Raw genomic sequence first — 24,710 nt, 5'->3', positions numbered from 1 at the left:
GAGGTCAAGCAGATTTGAGATGAGATATCTGGGGAGAGGCTTTCCCCCTCAAAGGATAATTAACTTTGGGAGAGTTTTCTGAGGGAGATTGCAGAATCTCCATCACTGAAGCTTTTAAAAAGAAGTAAGTAAAACAAAGACAAGAGTGGTTTAATGGTGGTGCCCAAGTGACAGTTTAGGGTCCTCTCCCAGCTCTTCCAGGCTACCTGAGCAGTGGCCTTAACACAGGAATAATTCTCATTGTCTTGCTTTGTTCTTTTTACATTCTTAAGCATGGATACCTGTTTTTTTACATTTATATTACAAATTTGAATCACACAGATGAAAACATGACACTATGGTCCTGTTTGCAGGTCCTACATATACCCTTCAAAGTATACTGTAGTGTGGAAAAACTGGACTGTGAGACTTATATATGATTTTTGTACTTGCTTTGACTGATTTTCCACATCACCTACAGGAGAGAAAGCAGACCATAACAACTATAGCTATCCAAATAAATGGCAGAAAGCAGTATTGAAAAGATGAAAGCAGCAGATAGAATTCAATAGGATTACTATATATCCTACAAGGTAGAAGATACTCGCAGTTTTTTTTCCCTAACAAAGAAAGTAACAAGAACAAACCATCCCCAGTTGGGTTAACAATGGCTTGCATTTTTTGTTAGCTATAGATCTTCGTTTAGCGTTCCCAGCGAACAAAGGGTGCTCACTTGATAACTTTGATACTGGTATAACACTGACACAGGGATACTGAAATAGAAACCCCCTGATAAGAACACTGTTGGTCAACTCTGAGGGTGACCACCAGAAATTTCCAAGGGAAAAATATAAAGGCATCAGTAAGAGTAAAGCTTCTTTGGAGAAAATAAGGCTTTGTAAATCAAAGAGATACTTCCAAACTACCTCCTAGAACAGCTCTTATTCATGCAGCTCCTATTAAAATCAGTGAAAAAAAATTCACTTCTCATTAATTGGGCCTCTATTAAGAAATTGTTGAGCAATAATGAGATTTAGTAAAGTTTTTTGATGCACAAATTTTAACTATCTATGCTATGACTATAGAATCCTACCACATTTGTATGTGATTGACTTCTACTATTGTTGATATAATTTTCCTGCTTCAGCTCAGTATTCAATACAGTCTTTAAAAAAGCCAGGCAGTCAGTGCTCCAAGATGTAGTGTTTGCTCCCCTGTCAAGACTGTAATCTGAGAATCAGTTTATGAAAGATGTGACTCTTGTAACTTTTGTCAAACACTTGGAGTATTTCTCTTACTCAAGACAACCCTACAAGTGGAACCAGAGAAGCACTGAGGAGTCTTCCCTGGGTTACACAGGGACAGAAATAGAAAAACCATCATACTGCTGAGTACCTCAAGGACTCATCTGCTCTCTCTGCTGTAACCTTTTTCCCTTCCCTTTCTTTCCTATTTTTCATGTGGTTATCACACCAGAGGAGCACCTTTCTTCTCAGTCCTTTACATTTGGCTTTTAATAAGGAACGTTGTGCGAGGGTTTTTCCTTTGGAAAGCTTATTGTATTAGCAGGATCGCCCTTATTGACTCCCTCTCAAACAACCTGAATAAATTTGGAGGCACAATTTTTTTCCCCTTATCCTGCTTCACGTGGTGGTATGTGGCCAGGCAGCCAAGCACGGGCTGGAAAACCCCTTATTATCCTCACTGAATTCTTATCTAGAACTTCTTTTTGCATGTGAAGATTTCTTCCCAGCAGAGGGACTGGAAAGAAAAGGAAATAACAATTGCTGGTATCCTTCTTATTTTATCTTGAGGTCTTTTGCTCACATTCACTGCAAAAAGTGGTTAAGCAATAAAAGGCACATGTGTACCCAAGGAGTGCTTTACAAACAAAATGCCCTTTTTCAGCTCTGTCCTTGCAGCCTCAGCTCACGGCTGGAACCCCAACGGGCCACAAGCAGCATGGACCTTCGGGAGTACTTGTATCTGTGGAGGCTGAAAACAGGTGCCTGCACAGATGACTGATGGAGCTGCAGGTATGAATGATATTCAGTTTATTAAAAAATACGGATTTTGCATATCCGTAACCACTGCTCCTCTGCTCTCCCCTCTCTCCTGGCTCCCATTTCCCATGACAGGACCTCATAGAGCAGGAAATTACTTCATAGAACAGGATTCTGCGATTCCTAACATCAAAAATTCCTGTAATAAAGTGTTTTCCCTCAGTGGACATGAGGAATGATACATGAGAGAAGAGGACTTTCTCCATCATGTTTTGTATTTTTAACCTTGCCAATACTTTCCTATTTGTCTCATTGGAAAGAGACACAGAAAGAAAGACAAATTAATAAAACTCTCGGGTCAGCTGAGAAAAAAAAACAACATTGTCTCAGAGTTGAGCATGAAGACAAATGTATTTTTCAGAATATATTCTTGTCTTATAAAAGTAAGAACAGGCTCAACTGTCCTTCTCTAGCCTTATAAAATACAAAAGGCTAATCATAATGATTACACTGAACAGTTCAGCAGTGCTTAGTTTGACAATCCTTCGCTTAAGAAATTAGCGTGATTCAACTTGAAATCCAATTTAAAAGTTACCTAAGAACGTCAAAATCAATACATGAAAGGCTCTTTTATTTAGGAAGTGCTTCTTCTCTGATACATAATTTCTTAGCTATTTTTATTACATAAATATCTTACAGAATTCCATCCTTAATACTAGAATTACTGTATCAGCTGTGAAAAACAGTGAACCTTAAAACAAATACTGGAGAACCGAACATTTAGTTTGCTCACCTCATATATGTGAACTTGCTCATTCGTTACAGCAAAAATTAATAAAACATTGTTTTGCACAAGTTTGTCAATTAATTGCCCAATTGTGGGATACTCCTGCAAACAAACAGAAGAGAGCCACATCAATCCATTTTTTATGTGCATCCAGTTGCTAATTATCTCCCATGAAACACACATTTAAATGATCATAATTAACACTATATTCTCTGTATAGTATAAACTATAATTAGGCACTACGTGTATACAAAATAAAAGATAGTGTATATAATTTCCTCACTTTATTTTTAAGGAAACCCCTCTGAGAAAAGTACAGTGCCAGCCTCCATACTGGGACACTTGGCTCAGTAACATCTGTGATATATATAATCCAAAGAATAACACTGCGCCAGAGCAACTGGGTATTTGTCCTACACTGAACACTGTAGTGTAAAATTCAGTATTTTTGAACACTGAATCTTAAGCTGGTAAGTTCTCCTACATGAACAGTGCCCTACAAATTCCTGAACTCCTCCTGAATTCACACCCTTACAGAGAACATGATTAATGCAAATTTTGCCTTCCGTGCAGAAGGAAATACTAGTCAGTCCCGTTCCATGTGTTTTCCGAGTTAGCAGGAATAAGATTAATGCTTTCTTTTTTCCTAGTTATAATCTATCCTAACTCCATACAAACACACTGTTCTCTTTTTACAGAAATGTGCAATTACAAATAAAATAGATTACATGAAATATCTGGATTCCCCAAGTTTTACACATTTCAGTGATAAAGGTATACTTTCATTAATTTTCTAAAAGTTGTTCATGTTAGTTTTTAAATTTCCAGAATGTGAGAGTTGTACAAAATTCATAGTAAATTACCAGAATAGTTGACATGGAATATTCATTATTGTGGTCCAAATGACAGTTCCCATCATTAGGAATAACAATCCCTGCCAGTTTACTGTCCATCCCAAAATGGGAATCAGCATCACTCACAAACACCAGCAAATGTAGAGAATCGTTCCTCCATCCAATTTTGTCCTGTCATTTAAAATACATTAGTTTAGCAGGCTGTATTGCACTCACAATATAAGGAAGCAGCAAAAGACTGGGAGAATGGCATCTCAAAATAAATGAAGGGAATCATTTTAAAGGGAGCGTCAAAAACATCACAACATCTCTTAAGAGAGGATGTTCATTCCATTGTCTTTGGCTGACATTTTTTCTCCCCATTCCTGTGTTTAATAACATGGGCTGGCCACATTCATGCCAATCTGTTTACTACTCTAAATATAGTTAATCAAAAACATTTAAAGAAAAAACAATCCAGAAAACAGACCCAGTAATTCTACAGTTGTTTTGTTTTTTTTATCCCTGGCAATTAAAAAGGAACACCGAAACATTGCAATATGCATGTTTTACTTGATACAGCCAAAAGTATTTTCACACAAAACTAATGAGGCTGTTGGACTGCATTAAAAAAATCTTGAAAAATAATGATCTGCTTCTTTGAAATATGACCGCATAATACTAGAAGTGGTAATATACAGAATAATTAATATTATACCTAGAAGTTTGAGTTACCTTGCAGACAGCTGCCTGCATAATTGCATCGAATCCTCCCTCTGGAGTGTCTATATTAGCAGAGATTCGCTGTCCTTTCACAATTTCATTGAATTTTTCAGCATCATTTGTGAGTGGCAAAACATGTTTGTATCCAAAGGTGGGTAAGCACTCGTATGGTACACTTCTACAAGGTAAGTGAGACAGCTTATGGATAACACAGAGTGAAAAAGCACTACAATGGCTACTTCGCAGGCCTGTCTGGGTTAGTTTTTGGTCATGTATCTCTGTGTCTGGGATAGATCTAGTGAAAAACATAAGAGAATCAGAGCATCCAGTGAGGTGGGCAATGCAAACAGGTCTGCACAGAGCCTGTGAAACGCCTCCTAGAGCAGAGCAGTAAGGTTAACAGCGTGCAGTCCTTGCCGTGCTCCCTGCTGTACCTTGTTTTCATACTCAGAAGCACATGAGGATCTGTAGTCCCTTAGTGACACTCAGAGAGCACCACCAAGCTGCTGCAGTCCTGCTCGGGCTGCAGAGCACAGCTGCTCCTCCAGGTGGGTTAGGAAAGGGCTAGGGCAGCCTGGGGTTGGGGGATACTGCTAGATCTTAAGGGGAAAAAAACACAGGAAAACAACATTGATGGGTAAATGAAACTGCTATTCTGTGTTGGGTTTGAGTTTGCACCTGGTTGGTATAGCAACGTCATGAAATTCTTACATATATATATATGTATATTCTAGCAAATCAAAGAAAAATACAAAATTATTCTGCATAGCTGTTTTTTAACCCATTAAGCACATTCGTAACTAAAAGCAAAAGCTAAAAAGCAGAATTACTCCTAGATTCCTCTCTCCAAGTAACATAAGACTCAACAGAATAATGATCAGAGTGTGAAACTAAAAGAAACTTGTTTCTCAAACTGACTCAGTTAGAGCTGGAAGAGGGCAGAGGTTCCAGTGAGGCTACTGAATTGAATTTTATCCTAAAGATTAATATTATGACTTAATGTTGGCATGCAAACAGAGGTAGGTATTTTCCCTGCCTACCTGCAAGGGTTGTTTATTTCTTCAGCTGTAGTTTTGATAAATGGTGAAACTGGTTTTTCAACAAAAGATCCAAACCCCAGTCTGAAGTTGCTTGTCAGTTTTGACATTTCTTTGGAAAGAGTTGAACCCAATTCTTTGATTGTATTCAGATCATCATCCATGGAGGCCGAAAGATCCATGAGGTAATAGAGATCAACTGGATAATCTTCAGTTTGGCGAACCTTGATCTGTATCGTTTCTTCATGTCCTATGAAGATCATGGGAAAATGGGATACATATCAGCACTTCTAAGTGGAAGTTATGAGCAACACCAAGTTGTTCATAAACTTGGATATCTATATGGTGAAAATTATGTAGTATTTCAAATCATCAGTAGAATTAAAAAAAAAAAAAAAAAGTAAAAAATTCTCTGTCAACTAAAATCTCAAACAGGAGGTTTGACAAATTAAAAGCCATTCCAGTGCTTTTTCTAAACTGTTCTTCAGTAAAGGCATAACTATAGATTTAGAACTGATTGCTGTAATTTAAAAATATGAGAACATCACTTTGGCACTATGCAGCTTTAGAAAATTTAGATATGAAGCTAATTAAAACTGAAGGTAGCACTTTTGGGACATACCACATACTTCAGAAATTTGAAGAAAACCAGAGTGTACGCACAGATTTTATTCTCAGTTCTAACACTATGATATGACCTCACTGGGCATATCTTACATTTCTTTATTCCAAATTTTCTCCAGGAAAAATTCACATTTCAAGGACCCCAAAGTAGGTCTGGAGCGTTTCCATAAATGTCACTAGTACCTTGTAAATACTCAAAGCAAGATTTTATGCTGCCTCTGAGATATGCTGCTTGCCAGACCTGTGGGGGAGAGGCACGGGAGCAGGGCTGGGGTGGGGTGGGTTCCCACTCTCTCACTGCCACCTCAATGGCAAGAGAATAGAAGAACTAAAAAAATATAGCCTTACTTTTATGGTGTACCCAGCACTTCTGAAAGTATTTTGAACTTAGTCGAACGTAGCTTCCATCTGATGAGTCAACAGATAATTTTTGGACTCAACACAGGCTTTTTTATCTTTATTCTATCAAGATTTATTTTAGACCATTCAGTCTGAGAGGCTTCTGTATAACACATTGGCTGAAAAAAAAAAAAAAATCCCACATGTATGAACTGAGTGACTTACCTGGTCGCAGCCTGAGAGTTAATTTTTGAGGAGAAATCTGTGTGACATCAGAATTGTTCTTCTGGGTCACTACAGTTAGGGGCTTGTTTCTGTGAATTTCTACTTCTGAAATGGGAAATTCAATCAAATTCAACTGGCATCCTTTTGACAAAAGGTTTTCTGGGGTATCACACCTCCCATGAATTCCAGCCGAGTCTGTGTAATTCTAAAGCAAACAGGAGAAGGAATGGATGAGTTAAATGTATTTACTGACCAGCCAACAGCACCTGGCTGATGAAAGGTCAATCCAATGCAGGGAACAGAAACAAAGGTGCAAGTTAGTGCAAACCAGTGCAGAAAGGGGTCTAGGTGGCAGAGGAATCTAAATTTGCCCTTCATGGATCATGTCACACAGGTGTATAATTCATGTAACTTACACCGATTTGGTATCCTGGGAGAAACTGTTCTATTGTTGGGGAATGGGAATTGTGCCACTCACTGCATTTGGTGTCTCACGGTACTGGGAATGATAACACAAAGCCCCTGTGAGCCCCTGGTTTTTCTGTTACAGGATTATGCCACAAATTTGTCAAGTCTTTCCTAGACAGTTTTGAACTGCTGATGCAACATCACTTAATAACAGAGGAGGTCTCGCAGATAATAAAATCCTACAAATTTTGTGACAACCTGACGGTGGGGTACCCAGCATTCACTGTTTTTTTCTGACTTACTCTTTCTCCTCAGCCCTCATTTAATATGTTCACTGAAGCAGGTAGTAAGTCCTTGTTACTCTGCCTGGTGCCTAACAAGCACCACAGCCTCCCTCCCTCCCCTGTGCTGGCGGGGCTCCCGGCATGCCCACGTCTCTTTGGTTACATTTGGCTGAGCATCCTACTTGACCTTCTCCTGGCTGGAGGAAATCACAAGCCTATCAGTATCAGTTGGATAGCTTGCAGTTTATTTTTGTTACTCATTTCAAAGCACTTTATATGCATGCTTTTCCACAACACTGCTGCAGGGTATATACTATCCCCGCATAGCAGTGAAGTTAATGGTTAGTTTTACAAAGAGGCTTCTGTGCCTTATTACCATTTCCTAGAGCTATGCCTAGAGCTTAGATCCTCAAAATCAGTCAGTTGCATCCTGAACTAGAAACTGCTCTGGCCACAAGACCTTTTGACCAAAACCTGGGCAATGCCTGGCAGAACCGGCACCGAAACATTCAATTCCTGGCTGATGGTCGTGGCCCCATACCATGGGGCCGCTCCTTTCTCCTGGATTTGGGTAAGCAACCTGGGGTTCAGCCATTAAGCCACATATATTCTCTGAATTCAGTCACTGAAAAACTTTCCATCCAAAGCAAAACAAATTTACATTGAACCTATTAAACCCAGAACTGGGACCCTTCTTTCCACCAAAATGTCACCCTTCATGCCTGAAAATTATCAAGGATCTTACATATTTTGGTGGAAGCCGTGTTGAGACACCTGATGGGAACTGTGGTTTATTATTCTTCAGATGGAATCTGATGTCTTTGCTCAGGCAAAACTCTCGCCAACTGCTTCTTGAAGACAGTGCGCATAAAAATCATGTACCATTATAAAACTTTCACAGGGACATCCATATCATCTCCTTTAGTTACACACGTTGAGTTGCTGGCTTTTCAAAACATGTGCGAAGGGGCAAACTCATATTTCAAATACAATTACAAGGTGTGTTTTTATCCTACAGAAAACAGTGGTTTCTTTGAAGGCACTTGTGTTTACTCTGACGCTAAAGCTCCTATGTCTTTTGCACTCTTGATGTGTTGCTCTCTAGCAAACAAGTGAATGAGCCTACGGACAAAGAAGAAAATCATGTCTACTACTCTGAAGTTTTCAATAGTTCCACAGCTGGGTTTTTTTAAATCAATAAATTGTATTTCATTTTTGTTTTCTGAAAATACATGGCAGTAGTCAAAATTATGTGATCAAATTTCATTTCAAGAAAATCCTGGTTTGGTTGTTAAGTACAAACATAAAAACTACTGCAACCACACTAACGTGGGTGGCTTTTTTTCCCATGGTAACATTTTTTGCAAACTGCTACATTATTTTTAGCAACTTATTTTTTTAAAAAGTGCTGTTTGGTCTTTGTCAGCTACTTCATAAAGCAGTATGTTAGTCCCATCCTAGGTATCATTCTGCTATTCAAAAAAGCAGGAAATACTTTTAACAGCAAAGGGGTAAAATCAGAAACTATAATGAAAAAGACTTATTTTATTTCTCTATTATTTCTGGCAAGGTTTTAATTGTGATAGCTGACTATCTTGCTAACATTAATGAACTAAGACCTAGAATATTTACTGTGAAGTAGGGAAATATTATTTAGCATCATTTACAGGTGAAAGTTTTAAAAGCAGAGATGTAAAGTGACTTGCCCAGGGTTACACAGAAAGTTTGCAACAGATATATGAGAAACAAATCCAGATTATTTTTTTTAAGCTCAATGTTTTATCCAAAACACTTACACCTATATCATACTAATTATAAAACTGACACTATCATCATACTTAAAATCTACCACAGATTAATTATTTGTATATGCAAACTGACAGGAGCACCTTCTGTTTACACTGTCTGGCTTGGTATGTAGTATGTAAGATGCAGTCTGGTCTCTGACTTGATGTCTGGTGTTTCATCATCAGTGCTGTGGGCGAGTCAGCCCTGAGGCTGATGACCTGAGCCCCTCTAATAGGACTTTTATTTCTGCCTTAGATGAGGAAGGTTGTTTAAAAACAAAACAAAACAAAAAACCAAAACCCAAAAAAAACCAAACAAAAAAACCCAATCCAAACCAATTAATAATGACCATAAAGTCTAGATTGAATTCCACTTTTGATCCCCGGGAAGGCTTCACTAAGCGCTCCATGCATTACAAAACCATGGGCTGGCCCAATTAAGTCAACACTTAGTCACTCAGAGCTACTACAAACACTTCAAGTCTTACTTTGAATTTTTTTGTATCATTTACTCTACCTCTTGAAAACACCAAGCGCAGTGTGGTCCGGAAAGCAAACAATCTTCACAAGTCACTGCTCTTTCCTGAGAACAGGTCCCTAAATTTAAATCCAAGAAGATAAAAGACTATTAATAAAGTGTTTAATCATTCAATTTATGAAGAATCTTGTCACTTAGAGAATGTGGGAGGTGAAAAATGCACACATTTAGCCATATTTAGGATTACTGATAAAAATCCTTCGTAAAGGTTTTTCTATTGGTAGAAGATTAACTCTCTACTAAAAATTAAAAACCCACAATTGCTGGCAATTTACATGTTTACTTTTGCATGCTTTATGGATGGCATTCACTGAGGACATGTTACTTGTTTTCTCCAGTGCACCTGATAAAGCATTACACGTGTTTCTGGTATGGTGCAGGTAAGACATTGCCAACATAACCAGGTATATTAAAAGAACAGATTTATATTCACTCTGTATGCTTAAAATTGCTTCACTCAGGTCTGTAGATACTTGATATGATTTTAATTGATTGTGCAAGTACTAATGAAACACTCAGTCACATGTATAGTATTAAGTTTCTCAGCGGATCAAACAGTGATTAGTATAACCAAAATTGCTCAAATGCCCGTCCCTTTCATACATGTTGTACTAAGTAATGACCACATAAATCTTAGATGAATTTTCAGGGTAGCCCTACAGCAGTCTGTCAAAAAAAAGTCATTAAACAGAAAGGAATGATTAAATACAGAAGTCAGAAAGTGATTTCGTATCAACTTCAAGCAAGAAACAATGCAAAACTGGTTTTGAAATAGATCTCCCTACCCCTTACCTTGCACACAGTTATTTCTTTGCAGAAATAGGAAACAGAGGCAAAGCAATTCAATCCCCATTCGCTTTCAGTGCTGGCTGCGTGACAAAAAAATGTTAGCGTGTTAATTATCGTCGGCGTAAAGGTAGAATGTCGTAAAAATCATACATTCCCGAAGGGTATGTTTTCAAATGTCACCTACGCCGGATTGCGAGGAAGCTTCAACCCTACCGGGACAGACCATGAATAAAAGTGAAAACAAGGGCTACCTGGGCAGGTAAAGAGGACAAGCTGTGCATAAAGTACCGTGAACATGGTTATCACTTCCTTGTTTTCCTGGACTCCTTATAAGGTATAAGGGGAAAATTCATTCAGGTGAAGATTTCTGTCAATCCCAGTTGCTCTGGGTCCTAGAGCAACCCAGCCAAGAGAGCGGGTTTTTGTGTATACAGTAACTCTTAAGGGCTCCTCTAAAATAACTCCTTTAATTGTTCCCTGAGAGAGTGCGTTAGGCAAACAGGTCACAGGATTGCCAAGTGAGTATACCTGGAGAGATGTAAAAATCCCATTTTTTCAGATTTCCTGATGTGGAGGAAAACTTGTAAAGGCAACTGTGAAGAAAACAAAAAGCAATCACTTATGAGTATTGAGGACCTGGCTTCAGTAATTCAAGATGCAGAGTACGTTTATTTTATTAACATTGCAAACTGAAAAGGAATTGCTGCAGTTGTGGATTTTTTAATACATAGAAGGAGGAATAATTGCATTCTCAGTTCTGCAACTGACTTGGGAAAAAAAAAATCATGTCAGCTTTAACTCTGCGTAAGAAGTCTCCAAATATTCCAATATTCCACAGCACAGATACAACAATATAACAAGTTATTGCTGTCTCTTTTCCCCCCACCACCTGGAACGAAAGGAAAATATGCATTTCTTACAACCTTATTAAAGGAAATAAAATTTCTTATTTATAGATTTCATCTCTTCCCATCTTTTATGCTCTGCTATTGTCTGTTCTGAAAATCATTTTTTCAGGACAAGCCCTCTCTTATCATAAGGGTTTGCAACTGCCTCTACACACCGCAGCATAGAATTCTAATTTCATCAGTTGTGTTGGTGGCCTGAAAACATATATCCTTTTTTTTTGTACAGTCAGAAATCCTACCAAAGTTAGCTCATAAGGACTAGGTTGCTCTCACCAAGAGAACTGGCAGGATCAGACCTCCCTTTTCAAACTGGTGGTAGCTGCAGTCTCAGGGCAGGATGTGATGGTAGGGATGGGTCTATACTAGTTGAACTCAATATGCCTGGAAACATTCCTGGGCATTGAGGCCAACTGGCACAGAAAGACCTGAGTTTATGCCTGCAAATTGCCTATTGGGGCCATTCTAGCAACCAAATTGTGCCCAGAAATTGTTTGCAGAGAGTGTTAATTGGAAGAGGTCAAATTCATGCCAGGGAGTATTTTAACAGTTTAATAGCACAGACAATCTCATTCTAGTGCCTGGAAATATTCCCAGGCACATCCGATTTTACTAGTATTTACACAGTCTATGGGTAGTTTCATAGCAGCTTGAGCTGGATTACGTCAAGCCTACCTTTGCCCTGCCCTTGTGTTCCCACCCCTTCACTCCTACCAGTACTCATGTCCAAACAAACAGTGAGCTGATTCAAACTGATCCAATTAAAACCCAGTCACCTTCCGTGAGGAAGGTGGAGGGCTACTTTTCACCTGGGTGGGTCCCTTGAATTGTGTGGCTGCCCAGTGCCGAGCGAGTGCCAGGTCAAGGGAGGGAGCAGGAAAGACAGACAGAGTTGGCAGGAAAGGTGGGAATACATTAGACTGAATTTAGCCCAGCTTAGGCTGTTGTGGAACCGTATCTTAACATTTCTATTTACAACAACATTCCTAAGCCTCCTTCAACTGCTTTCCATACCTTGGAGTGTCCTTTGTAAGGCACTTGTTCAGCTACAGCAATTTCCTGTGGCATGAAAAAAGCATCGATTAGATTATGTTCCCTCAGCTGGTGAAGACGCAACTCTGTGAGGACACTGTAACTACATAAGGTGAAAAAGAAGTGGAGTCAACTGAAAATGTTTGCTCATACTAAGAAAAAAAATCCTCCTGTAAGTGCCATCCAAAACATCTTATTTCCTTGTTTTTAATTTACATTTGTGTATGTGTCCTTTAATATTGTCGCTATGTCTACAGCCTGTGGAGCTCCAGAAGCCAGTGCATTCCCTTTCAACGTAGAAGGTCACTTTGTAGCTCTTACTGGCCCCTGGTAATATAAAACACTTCAAAGCCTGTGCTCAAAGGACTTGGTGGCAGTCCTTCAGCCACCAAAAGGTACCAGACACCAGCAGTGTCCCAGATTAAGGACCAGCCAGCTGAACAGCTGGCAATTAGCAAATGCTTATTCTTAGATTCAAGATATCAACCTTTTTAGTGTAGAGAGAGTGAATAATACATCCTACATAAAACTTACAAATTCTGTTTGATATTATCAGTTCCCCATTTGCTTGTATGGTAATATTTTATACAGGTCTTGGCAAGGACAGCATGACTGGAAGCTAAGTGCCTGCCTCTGAATGGGATGGCTGCCAAAGACTATCTGAATAAGTTTTGCCTGAATAAAATAACTAAGTTTCTGCAAATTATTAAGAACAGACCTCCCCAGATTGTCTGGAGAGAGCAGAGAAGGAAAAGAAAGTAGCAGAACAAACAACAACAAAAACACACAGGGGGAAAAAAGACAGAAAAATCAAGGTCAGTTTTGATTTTTAAAAACTCACATAATGAGAAGTTCATAAGACTGGACAGAGCGGGAATAAAAAACTCACTGACAGGGGCACAGGAGTTTAAGAGAGGCCCAGGAAGGGAGACAGTGTATACCAAGAGGAGAATTTGGGCAAGGCAAGAAAACCTAGGCAGGAAGCTGACAGATGATTCTTGTTTTGAAATGTGAGCAAATATCTTGTATAATATCAAAAGGTAAGTTGACCAGGAAATTCCTCTACTAATTTAATGCTTTATTGGCTTTAACTGTCACACATGCTAGAAGAGCAGAATTGCAATCCAGAGTAGCCATGCTGATGTAGGGAGGATGTGTAAAAACCTTTGGGGTCCTGGCGTTGCTTGGTTTGACAGCAAGGTTCCCCTTCTTTATAAGGTTCGTAAGACAGTCTTTTTTCGTTCACCCAAATTAGAGGCATCAATTCAATGAGATATAACAAAAAGATAGTTTATAGTACAGACAGAAAGCAATTATTAGCATTTTCATCAGCCACTACATATTCATTTTGGAGCAAATTCTGGTCTCGATTACATCAGGGTTACGGTTTTATAATGACACATCAGAACAGAAAACAGCTGTTTGTCTTTCAGTATGGGCAATGCTGAACAATGCAAGTCTGTGGTTCTTTAAAAGATAATACAATTTGTATAGGATAAAATCTTTAGTGCATTTCCCCCCATACCTGGCACTTATGATACATGAAGATAGCACAGAAAGATGTTCTGTTCATCCAATCAACTTTTAACAAACTCACTGGCAAGTAAAAAACATTGAATATCAAGGTACAGACAGAAAGCAAGCTAATGTTGGGGACAGGGAATAAGAAATAAACTAAAAAACATTAGACCCAAGTTGCACTTCATTAATAATAGTGGGCTTTTTTTCTCCAGAACAAAGTTGTATCTTTTCTAGCACACTGAGCTGACTCCACAAGTCGGCCTGGTGTTGGGTCTGTAAAGGTTCCAGAATGAGAGGTGTTTGCCTACAGAAGCATGCCTCACCATTGGCTCATTCAAATCTAAAAATTACTTCATTTTAGAAAAAATACCAGCCTCTCCTGCAGATAGGGTGTGAACTGATGTAGCATAATTACACATACAGGGAGACCAGCCCAAGAGAAAACAATTAGTTCCTTTTGTGCTAGACAAAACCTGGAAGAGGAGGCATGTTAGCTCCACTGAAAGCGTATCAGTCAACATAAGAGATCAGTATGTCCCAAGCTCGTCAGAGCAAGGAAAATCTCTTTTAATGAGAAGCTGGAGAGCTATCCATATGGAGGAGAAATTCTCGTAAGCGATCTCTCAGCCTCACACACAACTCAGCTCTTAATTCCCAATGCTCTTCTCATACACACTCTCACCCTGAAAGGCTGGAAAAATGCGGAGCAATTTAAAGTCTGAATGTCCCACAGGCTGAGACGGTTCTCAGAATATTTACAAAGGTGGGGGGAAGTGTCTCCTGCACTTCAGAAAACATTTCTCTCTTCTTGCCCTTCAGCAGAGAGTTTTGTGGGACTGGAAGCAGTGAGGTGGGTTCTCCCTTCTCTCCATCATCTACAGTGACATTCACCTCCTCAGTGCATCTGTAAGAGGCAAAGGGCTACGCTCCTTAGGTCAGAGGCAGGTTGCTTTGCATTTGAAACATCTGGTGACTTTATTCTCTCCCTGGTTGGCTTCCAACCTGTCTAGAAAGCTCCTGACGGTCTCTCATGGGGAAGCAAAGTAGGCTTTAAAAGTTTTGGTCAAACTTTTTAACCTGAAAGATAGCAACTGAAGAATATGCAAAAGTCCACAGAATGAGTGGTTAAAATACTTTTCTCCCAAAGAAGACATATGTTCTGTAGCTGCACAGTCAAGTGCTTCTGGGCTCTTGGGCCAGCAGAAATGGAAGGCATTTTCTTCGGAAAAAGTCTACCCAGAAATATATCCCTCAGCAGCCTGACAGACCCAGTTCCAGAGAACGGCAATGACAGATGTTTCAGAGGATGCCTGTCAATTAGCTAAGCAACAAAGCCTGAAAAAAAGTTTCCAAGCTTGAAACTTAGATTCATCTCTAAGGAACTAGAGATGATTCGAGTAGCCACATGGCAGTGTGAATGTCCTGCAAACAGGACAAGCCAGCACAGACAGAAACCACACACAAATACTGCAGTGATGCTGGAAGGACTGTCCTGTCTCTGCCTTTGCTGCAGCATAGGTCCTGGCAATACTTTAGGGAGAGCTGGCAAAAACATTTAAAAAGGAAGCAACAATCCCTAATGAACAGTTGTATTTAATGGGGAAATTCAGAGTGACGGTGAATGCAACTAATCAGTAATTTTTACTTTTTTTTTTTTTCACTTGAAATTTTTTCTAGATATAGAACTATAGTATCACCTATCAAATCACTGTGTAAAAGAAATAAATGCATCTGGATTTATACATTTTAAATGCCAGTTGATACTATTTGCTATCTCTTTCTTTATTAATCAGCATGGTGAGAGATGGGTATTGCTCCAACAGAAAATGGCATCAATCCAAAGAAACCGCTACAGGCATTCGGCTCCTGTATAAACAACATGGAGCCTGTGGTAAGCAAATATCTGAATGTACAGTGACTGAGCTGCTTCGCTCCAGCTCCCGTGTTTTGGGGCGTACTAACATCATACCCTGTTAGGGGCCTCGGAGCACAACACTGCTGTGTAGGGTAAGCCACAGAGCCCACCCGAGGCGTGGGCAGGTGTGTGGAAAGGCAAAGGCCTCTCTTACTCTCCTCTCCAGGTGTTGTTGGCAAGCACTGCTACGGCACGATGGAAGGTGGCTTTAGGAGATGAGGGGCATCTGTAGCTCCTTCCAGCGGGTCACGGGAGCCAAAGAGCCACACAGAGGAAAGGAATTTTTCCCCTCCAGCTCCTGAGCAAAGCGGGGTGTTGGGGATTCATGACTCAGGCCGTGATTCATGCCCTGGTCTCCTCTCGTTTCCGGAGCAGCACGCTGCTGTTAGACGAGGGCAGAGAGTGAAGTTAACAACCTACCTCTGAACAAACAGAGAGGAAGAGGAGGAAGGAGGAGGGATTGCTCACCAACTGTGCAATGAATAGCAGGCAGGCAACCTAGGGTGTTTTCAACTCGTATTTACCTTGCCCACAGCTCTGACCCAGCTGGTTCCAGCCGAGGGCATGAGCAAACCTTTTTCCTCAGCTTCCTTCACATCGGTGAGCACCTTGAAAGATTTGTTTGCTTTTCAGATTTGAATAAACTCTCACACTCAAAGCGAAATAATCAAACCTCCGAACTGCAGACGGACTCAGGTGGAACCGGTGGGAAAATCATGCGGCATTTGAGCAGAACTGCCAGCCAGCCAGCCCACAGCACTCAAAACATGCCAGGGATTTCCACACAGCCTGTCGAATCTGGCCTCAGTTTCTGTTTGCTTTTCACAGTTACATGGTATGCCTTGTTTTCCCTATGCTATAAAAGCCTGGTGCTGGGGCACCAGAGCCAACACCTCTGTTCAGTGCTGGTGCAAAGCTGAACATGCTGGTGGTGGGAACCACGCTGAGCACTGACTCCACAACACCTCAGCCCTCCTGCACTTTAGCTGAAGAGCTTTCTGTAACTTACTCCCTTCAGACTAATGCTAAGTGCAAACTGGACCTGCTGTCCCCGTTACAGAAGGGCCAAAGTGAGCCCTGAGACAGCCGGGTTGTGGCGGCACCGTGAGAAACTCAAAGCTTTAGCACAGTCCTGCAGCAGGCTGGGCTAGGCGACAACGCGGAGGGAGGACTTGCTTTTGAAAAAGCCGGTAGGGTTGTGTAAATATGATGGATTCAGGCCTGATTTATCCAGATGTAAATTCTAAACTACTCAGCTGAAATTAAATCACTTGTAAAAAGTGATTCCACTCTCGTCTTACACCCAGAAAATAAATTTATCTTATAGTTGACCTTGCTATGCTTAGACCCACAGAAGTCCAGTGCTTTGCTGAAACATGGGGTTTGGATAAGGTTAATCTAGAATAACCAAAACAGATAAGCATGTTTAGCTCAACACCCAAACAGCTGCTAAAAACTGAAGACGGGCTCAGGCACTGCCTGAAGCCAGCTCTGTTTCTGAAGCTTTCCAGGAGCTATTCTGAACTCGGCCAGCATGGTTTCTATTTACAGACACGCAGCGTTCAGGCCACTCACCCCCGCCAGTGGGTGCAGGCTCTTTCTGGGAAAAAAACAGGATTTAGTGTTTCAGGAGCCTTTTGTACAGCGTGCTGCCATCTTATGGCTACTCTGCTCCTCTGGAGTAGAGAAATGATTACTTTAAAACACGTGGAAAAAAGGAGTTCAGATACTAACAGCCCTATTACCTGTTAGCAATATTTTCCCCTGCTACATAAGTAAGAACCTTTGGAGATGTTCATATCTTTGTTAAACAATTTGGTCGTTTATGTTATATTAGAGTTACAATTTTTTGTTAGCATGCTTTTTTCAAATTCTCATCTGTCACAGTAAACGGAACATTATTTCTAGTGTCTTTGTTATAAGCTCAGTTACATGATTCTGAAATGTCAGAAATGGTTTCCAATATCTTTGTCAGTATAAATTATTACTGTATTTTGAAACTCTTGCCTTGTTGCTATGTGTGTGTTTCTTATGGAAATAGGAAGGAAATTTAAACCAACGGTGTCCGCTCACATGTAAACAGAAACATTGGAAAAACAACCTTATATAGAATGATTAGTGCTTCTACAATTCTTCATAAAGAACTGGCAAGAACTGTGAATATTATATATCTAACTAAAACCATGCAAGACTAAGAACATGTAAATAGAACCATCTCTAAATAAAAGTAAAATCGACTAAATCAATTCCAAGTATTTTGGCTGAGTAATACCAAAAAGATAAGGCAGGGTAGAATTTCCCTAACAATGTTTTCCAGGAGTTCAAAAAATGACTGATCATGTCAATACTGTCAATAATATTTGATCCACTGATACCTTATGCTTCTTATCTCATACATTTGCAACCGCATTGCTGTGCTTTGGTTGGACACTTAGCACACAGAATTACCATAATTTTAAACCAATTTTTTAAAAAATGTAATTCTTAACATTTGGTAGCACGTCAATATGTCACAGGAGGCCAGGGAGTCATACTTTATCTGAACCAATTAATTAACAGAAATTTCAAAAAATACTATTGCCACAATAGTACGAAGTACAATAGTTTGCAGTACAACACTGCCAAGAATCTCACAGATACTGAAGATGTGTCCTTTCACCTTACACAACTGTGTTAATAAACTTATGAAAAATCCAACATAAGACTACTCAGACTGTTTAACTCTCTGGCAGAGAGGCAAATAGAAAGTGGCTCTACTCACCTTTATGGTATATGCAAGAACTAGGTGAATTCTGTATTATCCACTTTGCAAGCAAATAAGTTCCATTTTACCGTGATACCCTCACCTACAGTGGTTTATTCCTGTCACGCTTACTAGAAGACTGTTTCAGAGACTTCACTCCTCCTGGCTGGAAACCTCCTCAGCTCCAGCCTGGATGGACTAACTTTCAATTTATATCCATTTGTTTTAATGACAACATTGTCTGGTAACTTAAATAACTTCTTTCCTTTCCTAGTATTTGCCCTGCCCTTCTTTCCCCTCCCCTTGATGTATTTATAGACAGCAATTGTATATTCCTCATTCTTTTTGTCCAGTACTACAACTTCTCTGCATTTCTTTCAATGCTCTTTCCGAATTATGAGTGACAGACTGTTCACAGTACTCCAGAAGAGCTTTGACCAGTGCCTCCTACAATGGTGTCCATACTTACACATCCCTCCTTATGCCTCCTGCATCGTATCTAAGGAGGACCATTTTTGCCTTTCCCATAGCTCCATCCCAGCTCTCTCAGCACCCTTCTATGTCTGACTAAGACATTACGCTCTTTCTCTTGCCCAACTGATAAGCCACAATTTATAACAGAAATCGTTTCCACCTCAGTTTGTGTGTGATCTGGCACTTGTGCTATTAAATTCTACCCCACACCTCCAGCTCTCAAGCTCCCCCACAATGTCTATGTAATGGTACGGATATTTTTCTCATCTGACCATGCCACTTTTAGCAGCAATGAAAGTATTAATACTTTCAGAGACGAGCTGAAATTGTCATGCTTGAAAATCTCTACCCAACCTTTAGGTAGCCCAACAATTCCCTTTCCAGAACAGATGATATCATACATACATTTCCTCAGCCCTTTTACATTGTATTAAACATTTATTGCTTTCATCTTATTTTCTCCATTTTATCTCCACACCCTTATTTATTCTTTCTTGCAAAAATGTGTACAAAATTTCCATATTACTAAGGCCAGATTAATGAAGCTGCAGATGTGAGGTCGCTTCTTCCTCTGCTCTGCCCTCTCCTTTGTTTTGGCAGATCTTTTAAGAAAAACTTGCTCCTGTACTTGAAATTTATTTGCTCATTCTTTCAGCATTTTAGGATGGATAACAGACATCATTCCACTATGGGCCTACTATACTCTGGATTTACTTTTTGGGTTTGTAAATGTTAGCTTTTATTTCTACAGATTCTTCCCATCCTGATTCTATTTTTCGCCATGAGCTATACCATCCTCTTCACAGAAAAGAAGAAAAATTATTTGGTTTGGGCAGTAGCTACACAATCTTTAAGCTCTACCCCATCCTTGCCACATAGTAGACCCCCTTTTATTTGTGTGGTAGAAGAAACTTTCAGTCTTTCAAATTTTGTTGACAGGTGGTAAGTCTGTAAACTTGACAAATCTGACTGCACCCTCTGCTTCTTGGTTCCCAAGATGTTGTTTTCATTGATGATCTGATATCGCGGGCTTTTGTTCCCCTAAGACTTTCACTCTATTTGCTCACTCCTAATATCTTTTTTTTCTGAAGGATTTATTCATCCAATAAGGTGCTACCACCCTTCACTCTCTACTTACAGTGCAAAGTGCAGATTTAAAAAATATTATTTAAATTAAAGAAATTCTAATACTCAGATTTGGAACCTTCATCCACTTGACATCACTGTTTTCTTTATGTACAATACTTCAGAAGGACAAATTTTGAGAAACTAACAAACAGGCTTATTCTTGTTTATTCTTTCACTTATTTTCAATTTAATCAAGTTGGGATAACTTTAGCTAGGTTATTTTCTACAACCAGCTGCTCTATGTCATCACTACCTAACAAAGACCACCTAGAATAGCATCATGGTAGTCCAGTGACTGCTTAGTGATGAAATCTGCCAGCTATTACACCCTGGAATAACTGGCTCTGCCATTATCAGTAACATTTGCTTTGTACTCTGTTTCTGAGCAGTTAAAATCTCCCGCAATGAGACAATGCTTGGAAGTTTCTCTTTTCATGCTTGTAGGCATCTGCGTTAGATGTCTACTACTTCGCTGTGTCTAACAGTTCCTTAGCGGTCCCTCAGAAGACCTTAGTTTGACAAATTCCATTCTGCCTATGCTACCTCTCTCTGCCTCTGTAGGTGACTTCATTGTTACCAAGTCATGCCTCTGTACCTCTGTTTTTATTTCTAGTTTTCTTAAAAATCTACACGCTGGTTTAAGTGCATTTCAGTCACAGATTACCATCCACCATACTTCGCTGTTCTTGGGAGATTCGGGGTCATCCTGGCTGCTGCAGTTCTAGCCTGCATCTGTTTGCACACCATTTTTGTACAAATATCTTGGTTCATTTTCCATGATAATGTGAAATTTTATTTAATTACGTTGCTCACATCCCTTTTATTCCTGACATCCAGGCCATTCACATCACATTCCCACTCATGTCAGTACTGATTTTTCCTGTCCATTTTGCTCCCATCTAATGTTTCTTTCTCCCCCATATATTCACCGCTTTCTGCTTTTCAGAACCAGGAATGGAAGTCACTTTTAAGTGCCCCCCAACCTTCTCTCCTATTTCCTAACTTACAATGCTTTTACTGATTATACTGATACATAAATATATATTGTTATCATGTATTATTTTGTAGTATGCTACATGATGTAATCACGTTATACTATATTGATATCAATTATAGCAATCTTGGTTCCAGAAAATTAACACCATGTTTGCTCCAATGGAGTTCATCTAGTTTGAGAGAAAAATCCTCTTTCTTCTCAAAAGTTAAGTGCCTTACAACACTCCTCATAACATCAATTCTTAAGACATCTGGTGCTCTTTATTATCTTGCATGCTTTAACACACCCTCTTCAGGAATGAAATGCTGCAGTGGGAGCTTTTCCTTCAGGACAAACCTACTCACACACATTTCCCCTGTTTTGTGTTCTTCTCACTGCACCCTCCTTCAGTCTTTTATCCTACAGCGTGAGCTGGTACAAAATTACCAGAGATGATTGCATTGCCACAGACGCTAAAATGGCTTCTGTTTTATAAATGGAATAAATAATAAAACCGTATGCACATGTGCGTGCATCTGCCTGGAATACAATAATTTTACCTTGAAATTATGCTGACTTTACATTTATGGGGCAGCTTTAAAATAGCTTCAGTTAAAATAAATGTATTTTTGAATGAAAGGGATAAAGTGAAAGCTTGAATATACTTTTGAATCTGAGTAACTCTGTGAGATGTTTCATCAGTTCTCCTGGAGGTATTTTAGTCATTGAGAGTTAATCATTACCTGAAATTATGTGAAAAACCTATTCAAAGCCAGCCTACAATACAGTGTTGCGTTAGGGAAGAAGTGCAGACATTGAGTCATAGCTGTCATTTATTATACTTCAGTCAGTTATGATGTGATTCTTTCCAACATTATTCTTGCTTTTGATTTACAGTAAGATACTGATCTGGTGGATGAGACTCTCTCAATTAGAGCAAGACCCTGCCCACCCTAATCAGGAGAGATGTTTGAGTGTCTAACTACCATAAGGTCACCACAAAGTTTTAAAATTACATGAAAAAAATACATAAGGGTAAATAGGTAACAAGTTAACGCTAATTTGGAAGAGGCATCTCAATGCCCTTTTACATCAGAGAATGATAGCTCAGTAATGTCTAAGAGCAACAAGAGAGACCAAGGAAGAATTCAAACAGGTCACACACTGGTGCTCCGGTTGCACCTGGGGACCATGCCAAGCCACGGATGTGGTTATAAGCAAACCTCCAGGGAACCACAAACACGGGTCGGTCTTGGGCTAACACACAGGAGGGGCCTCACTCTGCGTTTTCTATAGACACAGTCAAGAGCAAACTGGTTCCTAACTTGGGCACATCAGGTGCTTACTGCTACACAGAAGAAATCTGGGCCAGAAAAGTCAGTCCAACATATCATTTGTTCATTTTATTTTTCAGCTGTCTTTCTGAACTTCAAAGCTAGGGAAGTTCCTCCTTCCTCTGTAATGTGAACTTTCTTGCATGTAAGAAAAACACAAACACCTTCTTCTGCCTGTGTCACGTTAACCTGAAGATAAAAGGGGATGGATACATGACCTACAATTCAAAATCCTGGTTACAATTTCAAGTAAGATTATCTAATAAATGGTGCCAGCAGTGGACTGGTATGCTAATAATGTCCTGTGGAAAGTGCATATTTATCATGTTCTCATGATGTCATCATTTTCTGTCTCATTTTGTGAAAGCTGATCAATATTTATGGTTTTAAACACACAAAAAAGTAAACAAACCCATTGCAGTTATTTACTCAGACTATGCTGACACACAACTACTCACGATGCCTGCACAGTCACATTACTGATAAAAACACTCATTTTTACTAGGTCTCCATATTTGCTCATGAGAAGTAATAAAGCCTATTTTTCCTTCATCCTGAACTGATATTTAATCTTCTCATGGGTTACCATCTGATTCATCCTTACCACTTTTATAGAAGTATTTTTCTTTTCTTTCTCTGCTGCTTCAAAAACCCCCTCTTAGGTTTATTTGCTATGCTTGTGTGTTGAGCAATGATGGTTTGATTTAGCTCATGCTTCTGAACTTACAATATTAACAAATCTTTCAAGACTTGACCTTTTGCTTATATTCTTCTAAGTTCAGTCTTCAGAGTATATCGTTTTCTTTATGATCTGGTACTGTGCTGCTTCTGTTGTTATAGTGATGCTTGAGGAAAATTGTTCCTTGGAAGGAATTGCGCCTCTCTTGCAACCAGAACCAGTCCAGGCGCAGGGTCAGACAGAGCATCACAAGCTCCAACCTGGGCAGCCTTCCTGGCTGAAGAAATTCCTTAGTGCAGCTCTTGTGGGAGAAATCCGTCAACCCCTTTCTGTTTATAATGTCTATTAATACTCTGAATAACAGCACAGGCATCACAGAGGCCTTGATTCAATTCTACAAGGACAGCAGGTAAATATTGCCAGAAAAATAACAGTCTCCTATTGGGAACAGGGGATTTCCAAATCCGAGCCTGAAAGCCTGGGTGGAGGACAGCCAAGCACAGGAGGTGTGGAAGTCAGGAAAAGGTCAGAGACGGAGCAAAGCTTGCTGAAGCCGATTTTAAACAACCATTTGAGGTATTGGCTGTGGTTTTAATACCCATTGCTACTGGATGAGAGGAATTGCTGCTAGCATGGCACTGTGGGACTGAAGGGGGCAAGAAGCATCTTCTGGTGATGATAAGGATCATCATTACAAGTAGGTTTTCTGCCCTGGGGGGGGACAGCGGCATTTGCAGTCCTACCCTCTAGACAGTTCTGCTAAGGGAGGAAAAAACAATCTCTGTATGACCTTAATAAGACACCTCTGCAGACACAGCCAGGAGGCTTTATCATACGAGTGCTGTTCCTAGGTAGTCTGGCAGGGTCTCATTTCAGGGGCAGCTAGCACTAAATGAAACCTCATTTTGATCAGGCTCTACCTCCCAGCTGACAAGCTTGCAGATGGCTGAGTAGTGCCTTGTCACAGCCTTCAGGCTGTCTAGCTGCCAGCAATGGGAAACAAACCGTAAAGGAGAAACCTGGCCTCAGGTTTGCACCTCTGTAGCCCCAAGAAAAGGATGAGAACCGCTGCAAGAGCAGGGCTGCTCCGGCTCTGCTGGTCTGCTGACCTGACCCCAGCTGCTTCGGTTGTTACTGGAAGAAAGCGCTGAGCAAGCATATGGGGAAAATCTGATGCATTAATTTGTGTTTTCTTATATATAGGATACCAGAGAGCAAGTCGGATGAGAGCTTTGGATACCATTGAGATGCTGACCAGGTCACAGAAGTTTGATTTAAGAGGCATATTCCTATCTTCCTAAACTTTCAAAATGAAAAGTTGTTAATGACAGGACAGGCATCTTATGAATTTCCCCAAGCCCCTTCACTCTTAACAGATAGTGTGAATGTTTTAATTAAAGCTTTGACAGAGAAGTAGATCAGGACTACTGTATCATTTTCCTTTCATGGCATGCTTCAGCAAGCTGATGCAGATTGCTAGGTCGATGAGATATATCAATATTATAAGACACACCATGTGTCAGGCCGAACACATTAAAGGCTGATGTTAAATTTTAACATAGGTCATGAATCACTCAAACTTGTTCAGCCATCCAGAATTAATATGAGAAGTATGAGTAATGCGAGGTTTTTTTGTTTTGTTTTTAT

The 24,710-nt window shown here is 39.9% G+C and overlaps 1 protein-coding gene across 1 annotated transcript in view; it reads right to left on the bottom strand.

Annotated features, from left to right (window-relative positions):
* Positions 1 to 10,420, bottom strand: part of ITGB6 (integrin subunit beta 6) — a gene marked incomplete at both ends in the record, with an annotated part of 32,865 nt that extends 22,445 nt beyond the window's left edge. Inside the window, 7 exons of the mRNA XM_082314483.1 lie at positions 2,776 to 2,871; positions 3,633 to 3,794; positions 4,338 to 4,503; positions 5,366 to 5,612; positions 6,551 to 6,755; positions 9,547 to 9,626; positions 10,360 to 10,420. Of these exons, the coding sequence (XP_082170609.1) occupies positions 2,776 to 2,871; positions 3,633 to 3,794; positions 4,338 to 4,503; positions 5,366 to 5,612; positions 6,551 to 6,755; positions 9,547 to 9,626; positions 10,360 to 10,420 (1,017 nt within the window). The remainder of the gene's footprint in view (positions 1 to 2,775; positions 2,872 to 3,632; positions 3,795 to 4,337; positions 4,504 to 5,365; positions 5,613 to 6,550; positions 6,756 to 9,546; positions 9,627 to 10,359) is intronic.
* Between the last annotated feature and the right edge of the window lie 14,290 nt (positions 10,421 to 24,710).

The sequence above is a fragment of the Platalea leucorodia genome (genome assembly GCF_965183815.1).
Source record: "Platalea leucorodia genome assembly, chromosome: 5".
NCBI lineage: Eukaryota > Metazoa > Chordata > Aves > Pelecaniformes > Threskiornithidae > Platalea > Platalea leucorodia.
The sequence above is the reverse complement of the archived record's forward strand: the minus strand, read 5'-3'. Positions and strand labels throughout refer to the sequence as shown.